The 14,267-nt window shown below is 41.2% G+C and overlaps 3 protein-coding genes across 4 annotated transcripts; 1 reads left to right on the forward strand and 2 right to left on the reverse strand.

Moving 5' to 3' along the window:
- Positions 1-241: 241 nt before the first annotated feature.
- Positions 242-4,678, reverse strand: dhrs13b.2 (dehydrogenase/reductase (SDR family) member 13b.2). Its single transcript, XM_076282061.1, has 8 exons — positions 4,552-4,678; positions 4,192-4,377; positions 3,837-4,109; positions 3,396-3,725; positions 2,642-2,977; positions 2,342-2,434; positions 2,199-2,215; positions 242-1,936 (listed from the first exon to the last, which is right to left on the reverse strand). Exons 1-8 carry the CDS (start codon positions 4,595-4,597, stop codon positions 1,922-1,924), a joined length of 1,296 nt encoding a protein of 431 aa, XP_076138176.1. The 5' UTR covers positions 4,598-4,678; the 3' UTR covers positions 242-1,921.
- A 323-nt stretch (positions 4,679-5,001) lies between these two features.
- gemin4 (gem (nuclear organelle) associated protein 4) lies at positions 5,002-8,701 on the forward strand. Its single transcript, XM_076282062.1, has 2 exons — positions 5,002-5,179; positions 5,446-8,701. Exons 1-2 carry the CDS (start codon positions 5,170-5,172, stop codon positions 8,592-8,594), a joined length of 3,159 nt encoding a protein of 1,052 aa, XP_076138177.1. The 5' UTR covers positions 5,002-5,169; the 3' UTR covers positions 8,595-8,701.
- Positions 8,702-8,712: 11 nt separating this feature from the next.
- On the reverse strand, positions 8,713-13,356 carry LOC143121620 (TLC domain-containing protein 3A-like). Of its 2 annotated transcripts, XM_076282064.1 has the most exons (6): positions 12,294-13,356; positions 11,861-11,944; positions 11,469-11,685; positions 11,289-11,384; positions 10,798-11,111; positions 8,713-9,005 (listed from the first exon to the last, which is right to left on the reverse strand). In XM_076282064.1, the coding sequence occupies exons 1-5, from the start codon at positions 12,413-12,415 to the stop codon at positions 10,833-10,835; spliced, it is 798 nt and encodes a 265-aa protein (XP_076138179.1). In that variant the 5' UTR covers positions 12,416-13,356; the 3' UTR covers positions 8,713-9,005; positions 10,798-10,832. The 2 variants fall into 2 exon arrangements, with proteins under 2 accessions (XP_076138179.1, XP_076138178.1); XM_076282063.1 differs by having other exon boundaries at positions 8,713-11,111; positions 12,294-13,355.
- Between the last annotated feature and the right edge of the window lie 911 nt (positions 13,357-14,267).

Here is a 14,267-nt window from a genome sequence, read left to right on the forward strand (position 1 = left end):
ATGCTCTTTTGAAAAGTTGCAGTAATCAACCCTGCTGGAGATAAATGCATGAGTCAGTGTTTCTAAGTCATGTTTCAACAAAAGACCACTAATTCTGGCAATGTTTTTGAGGTGTGGTTAAAAAGCTGATTTAGTTATTGCTTTCAGATGACCGCTCCCCTTTTTCGTCTGTGGTTGCATCTCTCTAACAATTAGTAACTCCCAACCTAAATTCAGTTTAAATGCAGGTTAAAATAGCAAATAAATTCACACACATGTTTATTTCTTCAAGACAGTGCATTCATAATTCAGGAATCACAATAAAACACATTTCACCACAAAAATAAAGATATTGTCAAAATGATTGTTCAAAGAATCTTGATTAATTACTGCATTCATGTGACTATTGAAATTTAGATCACTGTCAATTAAGAGACTAACATTTTTATCAAGTTTTTGGCTGATGTTATTTTTGATGACAATACTGCCTCCATGTGGTTCTGGATAGTACCAACAACAATACAAACTGCAACACACTGCACATGTTTGTCCATACCTTTGAGGGGAGTGGGAGGGAGTGTGGATATAAACATCAACATTCTTAATCACAGCAACTGTCACCAAGATATCTCAATCCTTAAGAAACAGATGCACAAAAACAGCCCCACAACAAAGTTTTGGTCTAAAACTAACAAGCTAACAAAAACTTAATTTAAAACAAACTGTTGTATTGTGTTGCTTTAAACAATTTTAAACAGACTGACAATAGTATTACAGGAAAATGAATACTTTCTGCAGTGCCATTTATAGAAATTTGGGATTTCAGAGTCCAAAGCAAGAACTGCAGACACATCTTCATTATGCTTAAGCAGAGACATATCAACATTCCAGCAGGAAACACAGCAGGATATGGTCTTAAACAGACATTGGGCCAAGTGCAGTAACCATAACATGAACACATTTGCTCTTATTAGCTGGTATCCACAAATGTTTTCCTGTGTTATTAGCCTATCCATTGATTTCTGGGTTTCAGCGTTTTCTTATTTTTGCACTTAAGTAAGAGAACATTGTATAAGTGGCTAAGATAATAAAAAAAAATCACAGCCCACAAATTCATTGTCCAATTCAAGTAAACATAAAAACCATGAAAACACAAATTAGTACCAGACAAACAGATTTGGATTACTATATGATGCATTTGGTGCATCTGGAGTTGACTTGTTTTTAGAGAGGGAATATTAGAGAATTTTAAGAAAATGTTGCTGAATGTGCCCTTTATATTAACCATTTTGCTTTCAATAATTTATGCATAGGGATTGACACTGACCAAGGATGCATGTAGTTATTGTGTTGTTGACCATCAATAAACTTTGCATGGTCACTGTCTCTATCCATGCAGGCAACATAACTGTATTGAAAACCAGCAGGTATTAAAAATGCTGTTTCAGAAACAAAGATTTGCCAAATGAGAAAAGTCTTCAATCAGAAAATGCAAAAACATTTTCAAAACATTATTTTATAGACCACTCCTCTTTCTCACCTCTGGTGGAATGTCTTTAATAATGTTTGAGTAACTTCCATCCTATTCCGTTTAAGTGCAGGTTAAAATAGCAAATAGACTCAAACACACACATTTGTTTTATCAAGACAGAGTGCATTCATAATTAAGGAATCACAATAAAACAAAAGCAAACATTTCACCATAAAAAATAAAGATATATTTAAAAACATATTTTTTTCCTGGAGGTTCAATGAAACTGGAGTCTTATTCACACAGGTCACCCCAGTCTCTTGAGATTAGTGCATAATGTAGATGATAAAGTCAGATGCAGCAAAACTAAGATTTAGATGGAAACCTCAGTATCTGGTACTTGGTCGGCTGCATATCTCTCCCAGATCTGCACTGGTTCTGTTCTAGAGCCAGCGGAAGATAACCTCTTCTTCAGTAGGGTTTCCTCTATTAAATGACATACAATGATGGTGTTATATACGGACAGGTAGACTGTATATCACGTGTGTTGTATGACCACAGAAATGTCTTATTACTCAAAAGAGCAGAGCCTCAAGTGAAATGTTGAGATTTTGCCAAATTTGTTGCTCTGCAGCTGTGGGTGGTAGAACTCATTATACTGAGCCATGATCAAACTTCAGGTGTCAAAGTGTATTTGTCAGTCAAAACCACACATTTAGATACATCATTTTGTGGACACTGGTCTTACCTTATTTGCTTCTCTTACTGAAAAAGAAAAGTAAGAATAACTTAATTACTACAATGCTGAACATGCAATTTGTAAATTAACTCACAATTTGCTAAAATCTGTTGCAGAACAAATATAAGTAAAATATGTGGCTGTTTATTTACCTGTATGTAGTTTGGACAGCAGCAAACACAGGATTCCAATCATAGCCACAATAAACCCAACAGCAAACACGTACCACAGAACTGAACTCTCCTCTGCAAAGTCAAGAGAATGATGAACACCACTAACATTTCTATTCTTCTCACTGGTTACTGACAAGACAGTATAGAATGAGGCAGATACAAAGCAGGAAAGCCATCTTTTACTCATTAATATACTGTATGCTTTTCTCATAGAAAAACAAGCAATATGAAGTTGTACAACTTTAATAATTTCTTAGACCAGGACGGTGAGCGACTTACCTGTGACACTGAGGGTAAAGCTCTTCCTGATGGGCACTCGCAGAGCGACGTGAGACACTCGACACGTGTAGCGGTACCCGGAGTCCTGCAGGGTAGGCTTGAGAAGGAAGAAAGCAGAGAGGGAGTAGGTGCCGTCCATGTGGTGGCGATGGCTGGAGAACATGACGACCTTCAGCACCTCAGGCATGCGACTCGTCCCCGGGGTCAGAGACTCCTTAAGCCACTCTATGTGCACGTCCAGCGGGTAGTAGCCAGTCGCCTCACACAGCACCTTCTGCTCCGCACCCACCACCAGAGACAGCTCTGAGCTCACAGTGAGGGACACTCGGGGAGGCTCTGAAATGAAGGGTCATAATGATCAGCGTATCTACAGAAACATGAAGATCAGGGTCTGGGTTATGGGTTTGAAGCCATTTTTTAAGGGTAAATGGCTTTAGCTTCGGCCTATTTCAGAAACACTCCCACAAGAAAACAAAACAAAACTGGACCATTAAAGGTATTGTCCTCATTTCTGACAAAAGGTTTTTGATATTTGAGCTCATCAGTCAATAAAATAACACCAATCCATTCTCCTTAAGCAACATTTCATGGCTGATCGAACAGTGCCATTTACAGATCCTGTGCATAGCTCACTACATCTTTAAAGTCATGCCTTAGGATTAGTCAAGTCAAGTTTATTTATATAACGCATTTCATACACAGAGGTCATTCAATGTGCTTTACATAAATTATTAGATTATTATTAGAGTCTCACCCATGATTTGCAGGCTGATGTCATGGCTGCCGTAGAGCGGAGGCACGTATACAGAGCAGATGTAGGTGCCCTCACTGGCATGTTTTGTGAGAGGGATCTTGAGAGAAGCGTCGCCCCTGCTGAGGGCCTTCACAGAAACGCCGGTGCCCTCGCTCTTGCCCGTGCGGCTGGAGTAGCTGAAGAGCTTGGTGCGGTCACCTCTGCGTTGCAGTCGCCACTCCACAGTGAGGTGGGCCGACTTGTGGTCTACGGCATACTCACAGTTCAGCGTCTGCTCTTTCATCAGGCCGACATCCACGGAGGGGGTGTTGCTCAACACCACCATTACAGCTGGCCACAGAAATAAAGAAATGCAAAGAGAGTTATATCCTCTATCCCACCCTTATGCACATTGTAGTGCCATTGTACTGTAGGCCATTATGTATTGACTTTTAGGCTTACCTGTGGTGCTGATAGTGTCTTTATCTTCAACAGAAATCCGCTGTTCTGAGTCTAGTTGCATATCATTGGGAACACTGGGACTATGTCTGAGGAAAGTAGTAATCACAAAAAGGCCTTCTGTATGGCGCAATGTGCAGGTAAACCAAACGTCATGCTCCTGCGCTCCCAGGCCAGGCCAGCGCATTTGAATCCCCTCTGTGCTGTGCCTGCGGACCTCGCACTGCAAAGTGTCCACTCCGCCTTTAACGTACCGTCGCATGTCCACCTTAGATGCTGAGAACATCAGACAGATCATCTTACCATACCGTAGTAACAAATGAGAATGGAGTGTATGTTAAATAGCCTATCCTCTCACCTGTGACAAGGAAGGTTATTAAGTCAGAGTGCACAAGACTGTCTCCAAGCTGGCCAAACTGCAGCCCTGCATCTCGATGGTGATATTTTGTTTCCTTGTGTCCTTCCTCGTTGGTCACAAAATATTCGTCTACAAACTGACATGGCAGCCAAGGAACTTCATGTACAGACTGCGAGCTAACAACAGCTGTAAAAGGAAATAAATGCACCAAATAGTAAATCAAGTACAGTAGCTACCAAATTAGAGTTTGGGGCGTCTAGAGTAAAGCGATTTACAATACGTGGAAACGATTCATGATTAATTAATTCATGAGTTAGGCATATTAGCACCAATAAAAATCCACACAACCACAAGTTATACCTGTGAAAAACAGCACGGGAAGAAGACCACCAAAAATCCAAATCATTTTTGATTTAAGTTACTTCAGAACTGCACACAGTTAGCCTATCCATAGACCCACAAGATAGCTCACGAACTTTCGCTTTCATTTCAGTGGAGTTGCTGGCTAAAAATGCACTAATGCTTGACGCCTGCGTGTCAGACTGGGGTCAGACAGTAGACTGTATATTGCCTGAGGAGTATGCTAGCAGTTTAGCATACACCATAATACACCATATCAATATCAATACAACAAAGATTTGTACAAATTTCACGAAAACATTCCTTGCACAGAATAGAAGGACTTTGTTTCAACATAGAAGAAATGTACTACATCAAACTCCCACGGCGTGGCACTGTAGATTCAAAGCGCAACTTAGTCGAAGTAGTGTCTTCTCTTCACCGTGGTCTCACACTCGTTGGTGGTAAAGAATCACTTCCTAATTTCAAATCCAGAAGTGCGAGAGAAATTAATTAATGCTGTCATGCCACGTTTTGTGTAGCTTCTAGCATTAGATATCCTGTAATTCGAAAGTGTAATTGTGCTTTTATTTTTTGATTTTGCTGTGATAAATTTGGATCGCATAATCACGCGCAGCTATGTTTCAAGGTAAAGTGAAATTTAACATCGTGGATCCTAACTTGCGTATTTGACAGTTTTGTTGATGTTGATTGCCTTTACTGTTATGCTGTAATATGAAGCTTATATTAATTTTATGACCAACCTAAGGACTAGTTTCACTTTTTGTATGCGCTGATAACAATGTGTTGGCTATAAGGGACGTCGTTAAATTCTCCTACACGTTTGTCACATAGCAATTAAAATTAAAGTAAAGTTAACATTTTATGACGATTGAAATGCTTTTGTACTTGCAGAACCTTGGCTGAAGGGGGACATGGCTGCAGTGCTTCAGGGTGGATTCTTACTGGCAGATAAGCTCTGTCAGGCAGGATCACTTTCTGCTGCAAAAAAGGAAGAATGGAGCACGGTTGGCCGTCCAGTAATTAATTCTATAAAAGAGCTGCTCTGTGGACAAGTGCAAAGTGAGCATGCAGAGGAGATCAATAAGAGGAAGAAGATTCTTTGCATCTTATGGAGTAAGCTTTTGGAGAAAGAGAGGGAAAAGGATGTGGAGATAAGCTGGAAGGAAAATGCACTATTTTCTATCCTTAACCAGCTCCCTGACATCAACCGCACAGTGCTGTTTGAGGTGGTGAAATCAATGGACTTCTACAAAATATATGTGGAGTTGCTTTTGTGTCTTCAACCTCCTGACTTATGTCTAGAGGTGGAGCATCTGGTCCAGTATGTCACCACTGATACGACTTCTGAGGATGCCCTGCTCCTGCTGGAGGTGTGGAGGGGGCTTTGGAGGGGCAGCTGGGGAGGCACAGAGACCTTTGACTGTGTCTTTGCAGACCAGTTTACAGAGGCACCATCTCCAGCCCCCAAAAGAGCTAAGCTTGACCCAGATACCTCAAGCCAAGGTGTGATGTTCCATCTCTTTAGTGCTGTGAGGGAAATGAAAGATGACATCAATTCGTCGGATTTATGCTGCTTTGCACTCTCCAATTGCCTTGACTCAATATATACATCATACCTGTTGGGCCATCAGGTGGAACGCTCTGCTCATAAGAAACTTGAGAGGCTTTCAGTGGAGGTTGCTCTCGCAAAACATCATAACAAAACAGAGAGATTTGACCTGGTTAAGGTCATTCGCGAAGCACAGAAAGACATCGCTGCTGTTGAGACTCCTTCAAAGGTTAAGCCAGCTGGACTCACCTTTACAAAAGCTATGCAGACGGCTCTTTGCCTTCTACATGTTTGGGAGGAGAAAGGATTGCTGAAAGTGACAGAGAAATGTGACCAAAGCAGGAATGCACTAGGTCTGAGGAACAGCATCCATCGAATGCTTCAGTCCTTGGATCAGTGTTCTGGGCTGGAGACTGAAGAAGAAGAAAGTGGAAATGAACTCAAGAATGCCTTGAAAAAAATATCAGAGAATATGCTGCAAAATGAACCAACAAAGAGGTCTCTTGAAATGGCTTCCATTGCTATGGTTATCATTGACCATCGTTTGGCGGGGTATCAGCAGTTTGTCCCTTTATTTGTTGCTGATTTGAGCTGGTCTCTCAATGGAAATGAGTGGATCAGCTGCCTTGAGAGAAATAAAACTGCATTTCAACAAAGGGAACTTGTCATGAAGTTGGTTTCCATTCTCATTGCCAAATGCCAAACTGACGAGGACATTCAGCATTGCAGAAGACTCAAAGATCTTGTTGTTGACCTCTTCTGTGAACTCCCTACATCAGACAAGAACAACACACTAGTTGACATGATCAACCTTTCTAAGAAGGGGCTGCATGGACATCTACCACAGGCACTAACCGTAGGATTTAGTGAGGAGCTTAATTTAGCATTCAACTGCATTATCCAGGGAGGAGCACAAAGTAACTCTGACTTGGCTGTGTCTGCCATAGCTCGTGTTGCCTTTCAAAACCCAGAGGCCACTTTACATCAGTGCTGCCACCTAGCTGTGGTGAACCTGGGAGCTCACATTCATCTTAGCAAAATTCTGAAGTGCCTCTCTGGACTGGGCGCTCAGCCAAGCGACAAGGAGAGTGGGAAGACTGGTGGAAGCTTGTTGTGCCGCTGTCTGCAGAAAACTGTAAAAGACAAACTGGCCTCTTCTCAGGAGCAGGAGAATTTCCTCCAGTTCCTGGGTGCCCTGATGGAACCCTCTGGTGACTCTGGGAGGAGTTTTGTTCCACTTCAGGAGGCATTCCACACCTTCATCTTTCCTTACCTTTCCTCCCCATCGTCACACCACTACAGCCTGGAGATGTGTTTGAAGCTGCTGCATTCTGCTCTGGTTCTGGAACCCCAGGATGGCTCCTCTCACTGGGTAATGGACTGCTCCCCTTTTCCCCTTCTTTATTGTCTGTGTCAGCTATTGAGCGAGAGTTGCAGGTGTTGGGAGGTGACCTCGGACACTGTACATGTATCCATGGAGTCTAAAGAAGTTCTGACCTCCATTCTGAACCGACTGGGTGAGGTGGTCGGTGAGGAAGTTGCTGCAGCACCAAGTACCTGGTCCCGAGCACTCTTCTGGCTTTATAGTAAAGTGGAGGCACTAGATTGGACTGTGCGTTTTCATCTGAAAGCATTATGGAGAGATCACTTTAAGAACGAGGTGCCAAGTTCACTGCTAGAAGTGTGCGACTTGCCGGAACAGGAGTGGTCTGGCATTAAGTTGGTTCAGTATGGGCAGGGCACAGGACTGTTGGCATGGCTGGAGTGCTGTTCTCTATCTGATCCGATTCAGAAAATCATGCTAGACTCCCTGTCCCTAGATCAGCTCTCACCGGACACTGTCAGCATGTTTAGTAAAGGCTTGCTACTGACTCTTTCACAGACCCTTCCGTGGTGCACTCTGGGCGAGTGGGCCAGGGTCATGCGAGCAGTGAAACATCTCCTTACCTCCGGCCGACTCCACGTGCCTTACTCTCTGGAGTACGCAGAGTTCCTGCCCCTGCTGGACTTGCGGGCGTTTGCCTGCGAGCTGCGCCTATCGGTGCTCCTGCTGCGAGTGCTCCAGCTGCTCTGCGGTGCCAGCTGTGCTGATTGGCTGCCTCCTCCTGGCTGGGCCCACGTGGGCCGGCTGTACGCCAGCACAATCCGAGAGACGCTGGACATGCTCAAGGCCAAACTCTCACCCAGCAGCTCACCCTCAAGTGACCCGAGGCCTGGGGGTGAGGTGTGCAGCCAGGAGGTGCTGTTTGTCCTGACCCAGCTGTTCTGCCACGTGATGCACGTGCACGTGATGATGCCATGCCAATCAGAGCCACTGTTCCTGTGCGCATTGGAAATTCTGACGCTTTATGAGGCGACCCTTGCCGCACACCCCAAAAGCTGCACTTCTCTTGAAGGTGATAACACACGGCACTTTCTCAAAACCATCACAGACAACTTGGATAATGAACACATGAAATCTATTCTCCTGCAGAAGATTACACAGCTTTGATGTAATTACATTAAGTTTATTTTATGATTTGAGGGTCAGTGTTTATTTTCCCTTGAACAGCAGTTCCATTCATGTCTGTTTACGCTTGTAGAAATAAATATTATTAATAAAATATCTGTTTAATTCAAGTATGGATTTTATTACAACACTTTTATTTAGATAATAAAGTCTTGATGGAACCATCTTCAATGACATTTTCTGTCTGTTACATTACATTCTACCATTTTTATCCATGCATAATACAACAAAACAGAATTAATCTTTGTTGACTGACTAAAATGAATAGCACACATCTGCCGAATACAATACAAAAATGGTTTGAAACTAAATTAAGTAAATAATTTTAAAGGAACAGAAAGAACACATTTATTCACACATACTGAGAAATGTCAGTGGTCTTGGTAGATGGGGCTGTCATATTCAAGGGACAAAGGACAACGAAATGATTTAGGTTCACAGCATGTAAACTTACACGGAAAAAACAGTATTTCCAAATGCCTTGAAAGAAAGCAGTGGTGCATTTAGTCCTTGAGCCAGACCCCCTAATTTTGGTTAATCGGTACCATTCAAGGGGTTCATTCAATAAGTCTAGTGGTTTTTGACAAGGTATACCACCCTAGAATTAGAAAATATGTGGTATCATTGCATTTGAGTAGCTTTTTGTGTTTTATCAGCAGGTTTATGTCCATTGTATGTCTGGAGGAATATTTTACAGGTGAATGGGCTAAACATTTAACTAATAGATATCCCCACAGTTGATTGTGTACATTAATATTTTTTGTCTTTATCTAATGAAATATGCAATAATTTGCATTCATTTTAAGTACAGAAACCTTAACACTGGACAGATTCTGGTTCAAAATTCTTGTTTTTGTTGGGGACATACTAGAGTGATATGAATGTTTTTACAGTGGGTGTTTTGAATTTGGGTATTTTGAGTAGATCTAGGGATTTATTCAGACAGTATACAAGTAGGTTATGCATATTCTATTTGGGTACTTACTACTAATTAGTATATAGAGATCAAGGATTACAAGGTCATTATTAAGATTATATCAATAATAAAGGTCTAATTCATCATGAACAAGAAATTTGTGAATACACACCTAACAAATGGTTAATGTTTCCTAACACATGCCTTACAAGTCACTAATACAGGTATTAATTAGGTATGTATTGGTGGCTAACATGTGAACCTTAAAATAAAGTGTTACCGAAAATCTATATTCACGACTCTGAACCCGAAATCTCCACTTCAATTGTACTTACAAACACTAAAGGTTGTTCATATATGATTTGTGACCTATAGTATATATTTTTTTCCAGCAAATGTATGAATACATTCTCAGGAATTTTAGGAATAGCATTTCACTCAAATGTCACCAAAATGAAAAACAAAAAGAATTTTGAACCAGACTTTATCCAATGTTATGATAATATGATTAAATAATCAACCACGGAAGTTTTGTGAGGATATCTATTATTAGATTTTTTAGCCCCTCATAATAGACATAAACAGGGTGATAACACACAAAAAGCTACAATGCAATGCTATCACTTATTTTCTAACTCTAGGGTGGAATACCTTGCCAAAAATCACTATGAGGCTTATTCCCCTCAGATGGTACCGACCGACCAGCCTAGAAATCTAGACGCACCCTAGCGGCAACAAATTACATTTGCTGCCAGGGCTAGTCTAGCAACTCTCCGTTAGCTTGTGAGCTCGAAAAATTTATCTTCTATCAGGCCAATTAAATCGTGTATAGAGTCGTTAGGTGGGCTTAACATAATGATTGATGGCAGAGTTGCAACGGTTTTGCTTGAATTCCATGCTACTTGAAAACAAAGAAGATGGATGTTGCTGTTGGCGAACAGTGTGACACGAGTTAAGCTTTTTATTTTACTGAAAGTTGGCAAAAGTTTGAACTAGCCAACTAGCTCCGCTGGTGGGAAAACGCATGGGAGCGCTGTCCTATTGCGTGCAGAGGGAATTTGAAAGACACCCGATTATCCCGCCCCTCGGACTGAGCACTGCGAACGGTGAGTGCCCAGACCCTACATTTTAATGTGGGTCTGGCTCGTCAGGCTAACCGACCGACCCCTCTGGCTCAAGGACTAATAGTAGTAAAAAATAACAGGAACGTGAGAAATGATGAGACTTAAATGCTTCACATTGCTTCAACAAGGCACAAACAATACAAACCTGAGAAACTTGTTTGTGAAAAAAGTAGAGACTAATCAAGAGGTGTCACTGTTCCTTTTCTTGTGTTGCCGAAGGTAGAGGCGACGAGCCTTGCGGCATAGCAGGCTGAACCAGTACACCTGTGGTGCCAGTATACAGAGGTTCCCAATGTTGCAGTGCAATGGAAGATGGAAGGCCACTTGGTGAAAAGGTATATTATAGTTATGACCATAGACCCAGTACATGAAGGGAAAGAGTAATATTCTACACAGGAAGAATGTAAGGAGAACCATCAGACCATTGATTTTGTGCAATGTGGAGTCTTGTAATCCCAACTACAAGCAAACAGAAAACCCGGAGTAAGAACAATGATTCAGGAAAGTCACATTCAAGTTACATTAGAACAGTTACACTGGGATGAAAACATAAAATCGACATACAGTGACATTTGAGACAATTAGCAACTTCTATTAAGATACACACATAAGAAATCATGCTGAAATGATTCCAACCTGAATGAGAACCTTTCCTATTGACACAAATGGTGTGCTGAGTTCTGTTGTGAGGAAACATCCAATAAAGAAGTCTCCAAGGCCTCTCCGCAGGAACTAAACAAAAACAAAACATGTAAGGATTGCTGTTTTATTTTTACAAGAAATAAACCTGTGGATATTCATTACCCAAATACTGACCAGAGTCACAGGCATGAAGATAGTGATCAGGGCAATGTGATGAAGGACCAACAGGAAGTCTTTGTGGAGGAACTTAGTGACAGTGTGAAGTGAATGACCTTTGTATGCCTCATGCCCTTTATCCTGTTCACTCAGGTAGTGAACCTGGTACATGGCATATATGTCATAGGCCATATAAGGTGCTCCAAACAACACAAAGTCAGTTGCAAGCCTGTGCCTGTGTAATGACAAATATGGGTGCATATTCAGTGCAGAATTCTGAAATGCAAAACTTCAATAACTAGATTTGTGGGGTTGATGCATTACTGTAGATAACAGAACATTAGACTATTAGACTAAATTACATTTCAGAATGTTTCCTTAAAACAGATGCATACATTGTTCTTTCTTACCTGTCAGTCATGATGTCACTGCAAGAAGCCACAATTAAGACACCTGATGTGGAAGCCATAATTGCATGGATAGAGGACACCATCCTTTAGGTAGAATGAGTTTTGGACAAAATACATTACGCATAAATTACGCGTAATTACGCATAAAACCATAAAGTATCCCAATATATATTTGGTTCATTGACAAATTCTAACACACTCTCGTATAGACTTAGCGTATTCTGTATATAAGTGTAGAAAAATAAAATTTGTTACGAGAAGCCTATAGCCTGAAGTCTAGTCCTATCAGGCTATATGATAGGCTTCAGTTTTATCAAACACTTCAAAATACTGCAATGGTTACAGGCCACCATAAAATGAACACTAGCATATCTATTTGTCCTTGACACTGGCCAACAGAGCAATTTCTTAAGCCCATGTATGTAAGCATTACCGTTCACAGATTAACGCCACATCCGCGTCTTTCCACTTTTTGAAACGAGTTTTAAAGATGTGTTTCAAAGTGAAGTAAAGCCCCGGAAAAAATACGAATCCAGACAAAAATATTGTTAGCATCTCTAGGCTAAATGTGGACTGAACTTTCAGTTTGTGAAACAACGACTCAGTGAAATTCGTGGTTCGTCGTTTATAAAGGTGTTCTCAAACCGGGAGAACATCAGCTTACATTTTATAAGCTTTGTGAGAGAAAAATGTGGAAATGAAAAATAAACGTAACCTCCTAAGACCGTGTAGCAATTTTATTCTAGATGACCCCAACTCATAGTATTATTTCCGCATAGGAAGCGAGTCCCTATCCCCTTGTCAAATGATCACACTATCACGTTTATATTGAGATAGGGATTGGGTCCAGCCAGGTCATGGGCGTCTACCACAACGAAAGGAAAATAAAACATCTCTTAAATAAAATGGTAGCCTAATATGACCTCAATGTTACAAAGCAGAAGCAACTATAAATATCGTTGGTTCAAATTTGGCATGTTCATGTTTCGCCACCGTCCGGGATTCGTCATTTCATATAATGTATCCGTGCGAACTCGCCCTCTCCAATGAAATCGAGCTTCATCCGTAAAGTTATTTCTATGTGGCATAACACGCGAGTCCAGAGAAATAGATGCCATGTGAGTTCGAATGTACTGCAGTACATGAGCATTTTGGTTACAGTCATATCCAGTTGTATTACTGATGAGACAGTATCTGTTGACACATTTGCGTAGGACCCATTGTAGAGGCTCCCCTATTTCTTTGATGTGTTCCTCAATGCTTTTGCCCCGTAGCAGATCACCCCACGAAAAGAGCACAATGGTATTGCACCACACTCTGTCACCTAACAGGTTGACGTGTTTTTCCACTGCTTTTCTGTCTTTCTCTGTGAAAGAACCCACAGGAATTGTCAACAGGTAGACCCGCAGGCCGTAGCCGCTAAGACTTGGGATGCGCATAATCTCCCGTCTCACCTTCTCGGGGTTGGCGAGACTAAAGAGACTCCAGCCAGGAGTGTCTACAACACCCACCCGCTGCCCGTCTACAGAGCCGAAGTGTCTTTCCGACATGGTTGTTTTTTTCCCCGTTGCAAATTCCTCTTTTCCAAGGATACTGTTTCCCGTTGAACTCTTTCCTGACTTTCTTCTTCCCAAAAGCACAATCCACAAAACTGAATCGGAGTGCTGTCCAGCTAGGGGACAAATAAAAACACAATAGTAGTTCAATAGCTTATCCACAAATATAAAACCCAAAGCTATTTTGGGTTGATTTCCCTCAACCTCAGGGACAGCTTATCCAATAATATTTTTTTTACATTTAAGATGCACACACGGACTAGATTACTACCAACACAAGATGTTGATCTATACTTACTTAGTGAAGAAGTCATTCTGAACTCCATTTTTTTCCCCAACTGTCTTGATTTTCTTTCTTGGTTTATGTTAGATTTCAAGTATGAGTTCATGGGACACAAGTCATGTGTCATGAAATTATCCTGTTCACCTTCATGGTACAGGTGTAACCATTAAGCGGTCACCCCCATTGCCATTTATCTCTGTCTGGCAAAACAGAGGGTGGTGAAACGACTTGTTCCTTGGAGACCTCCTGGTTATGTCATGATTAATCACTGTCTCAAGAGACTTTATGAACTAGGTTAACTATCAACTGGATTCCTGAGAAACTGAGGGCAGGGAGGGACCTTGGACCACACAATACATAAACTTCAAAATACTGATTTCTGCTAGAGCTTCCAATAGCAAACACCTTCTGATATTAAACTAATTCTGATAATATAATCTTTCAAGATTTTCTTTCTAAAGGCATATCTGTTCAGCATGCACTTAGTTAAACATTTCTTATAAGTTATGGTTTTTGTATATATATATATATATATTTGGATAAGCATCTGCCAAATCCCATAATCATC

The sequence above is a fragment of the Alosa pseudoharengus genome, unplaced genomic scaffold, assembly GCF_046254945.1.
Source record: "Alosa pseudoharengus isolate Yale_2024_CS ecotype anadromous, Long Island Sound unplaced genomic scaffold, YU_APseudo_1.1 YU_APseudo_1.1_scf_13, whole genome shotgun sequence".
Taxonomy (NCBI): domain Eukaryota; kingdom Metazoa; phylum Chordata; class Actinopteri; order Clupeiformes; family Clupeidae; genus Alosa; species Alosa pseudoharengus.

Coding starts and splice junctions, on each gene's coding strand:
- LOC143121620 (XM_076282064.1), bottom strand. CDS start 12,415: ATGCTAACAATATTTTTGTCTGGATTCGTATTTTTTCCGGGGCTTTAC. Junction 11,686..11,860: donor AGTGACATCATGACTGACAG/GTAAGAAAGAAC, acceptor GTCATTACACAG/GCACAGGCTTGCAACTGACT. Junction 11,385..11,468: donor TCTTCATGCCTGTGACTCTG/GTCAGTATTTGG, acceptor GTTTTTGTTTAG/TTCCTGCGGAGAGGCCTTGG.
- dhrs13b.2 (XM_076282061.1), bottom strand. CDS start 4,597: ATGATTTGGATTTTTGGTGGTCTTCTTCCCGTGCTGTTTTTCACAG. Junction 4,110..4,191: donor AATAACCTTCCTTGTCACAG/GTGAGAGGATAG, acceptor TGATGTTCTCAG/CATCTAAGGTGGACATGCGA. Junction 3,726..3,836: donor AGACACTATCAGCACCACAG/GTAAGCCTAAAA, acceptor TTCTGTGGCCAG/CTGTAATGGTGGTGTTGAGC.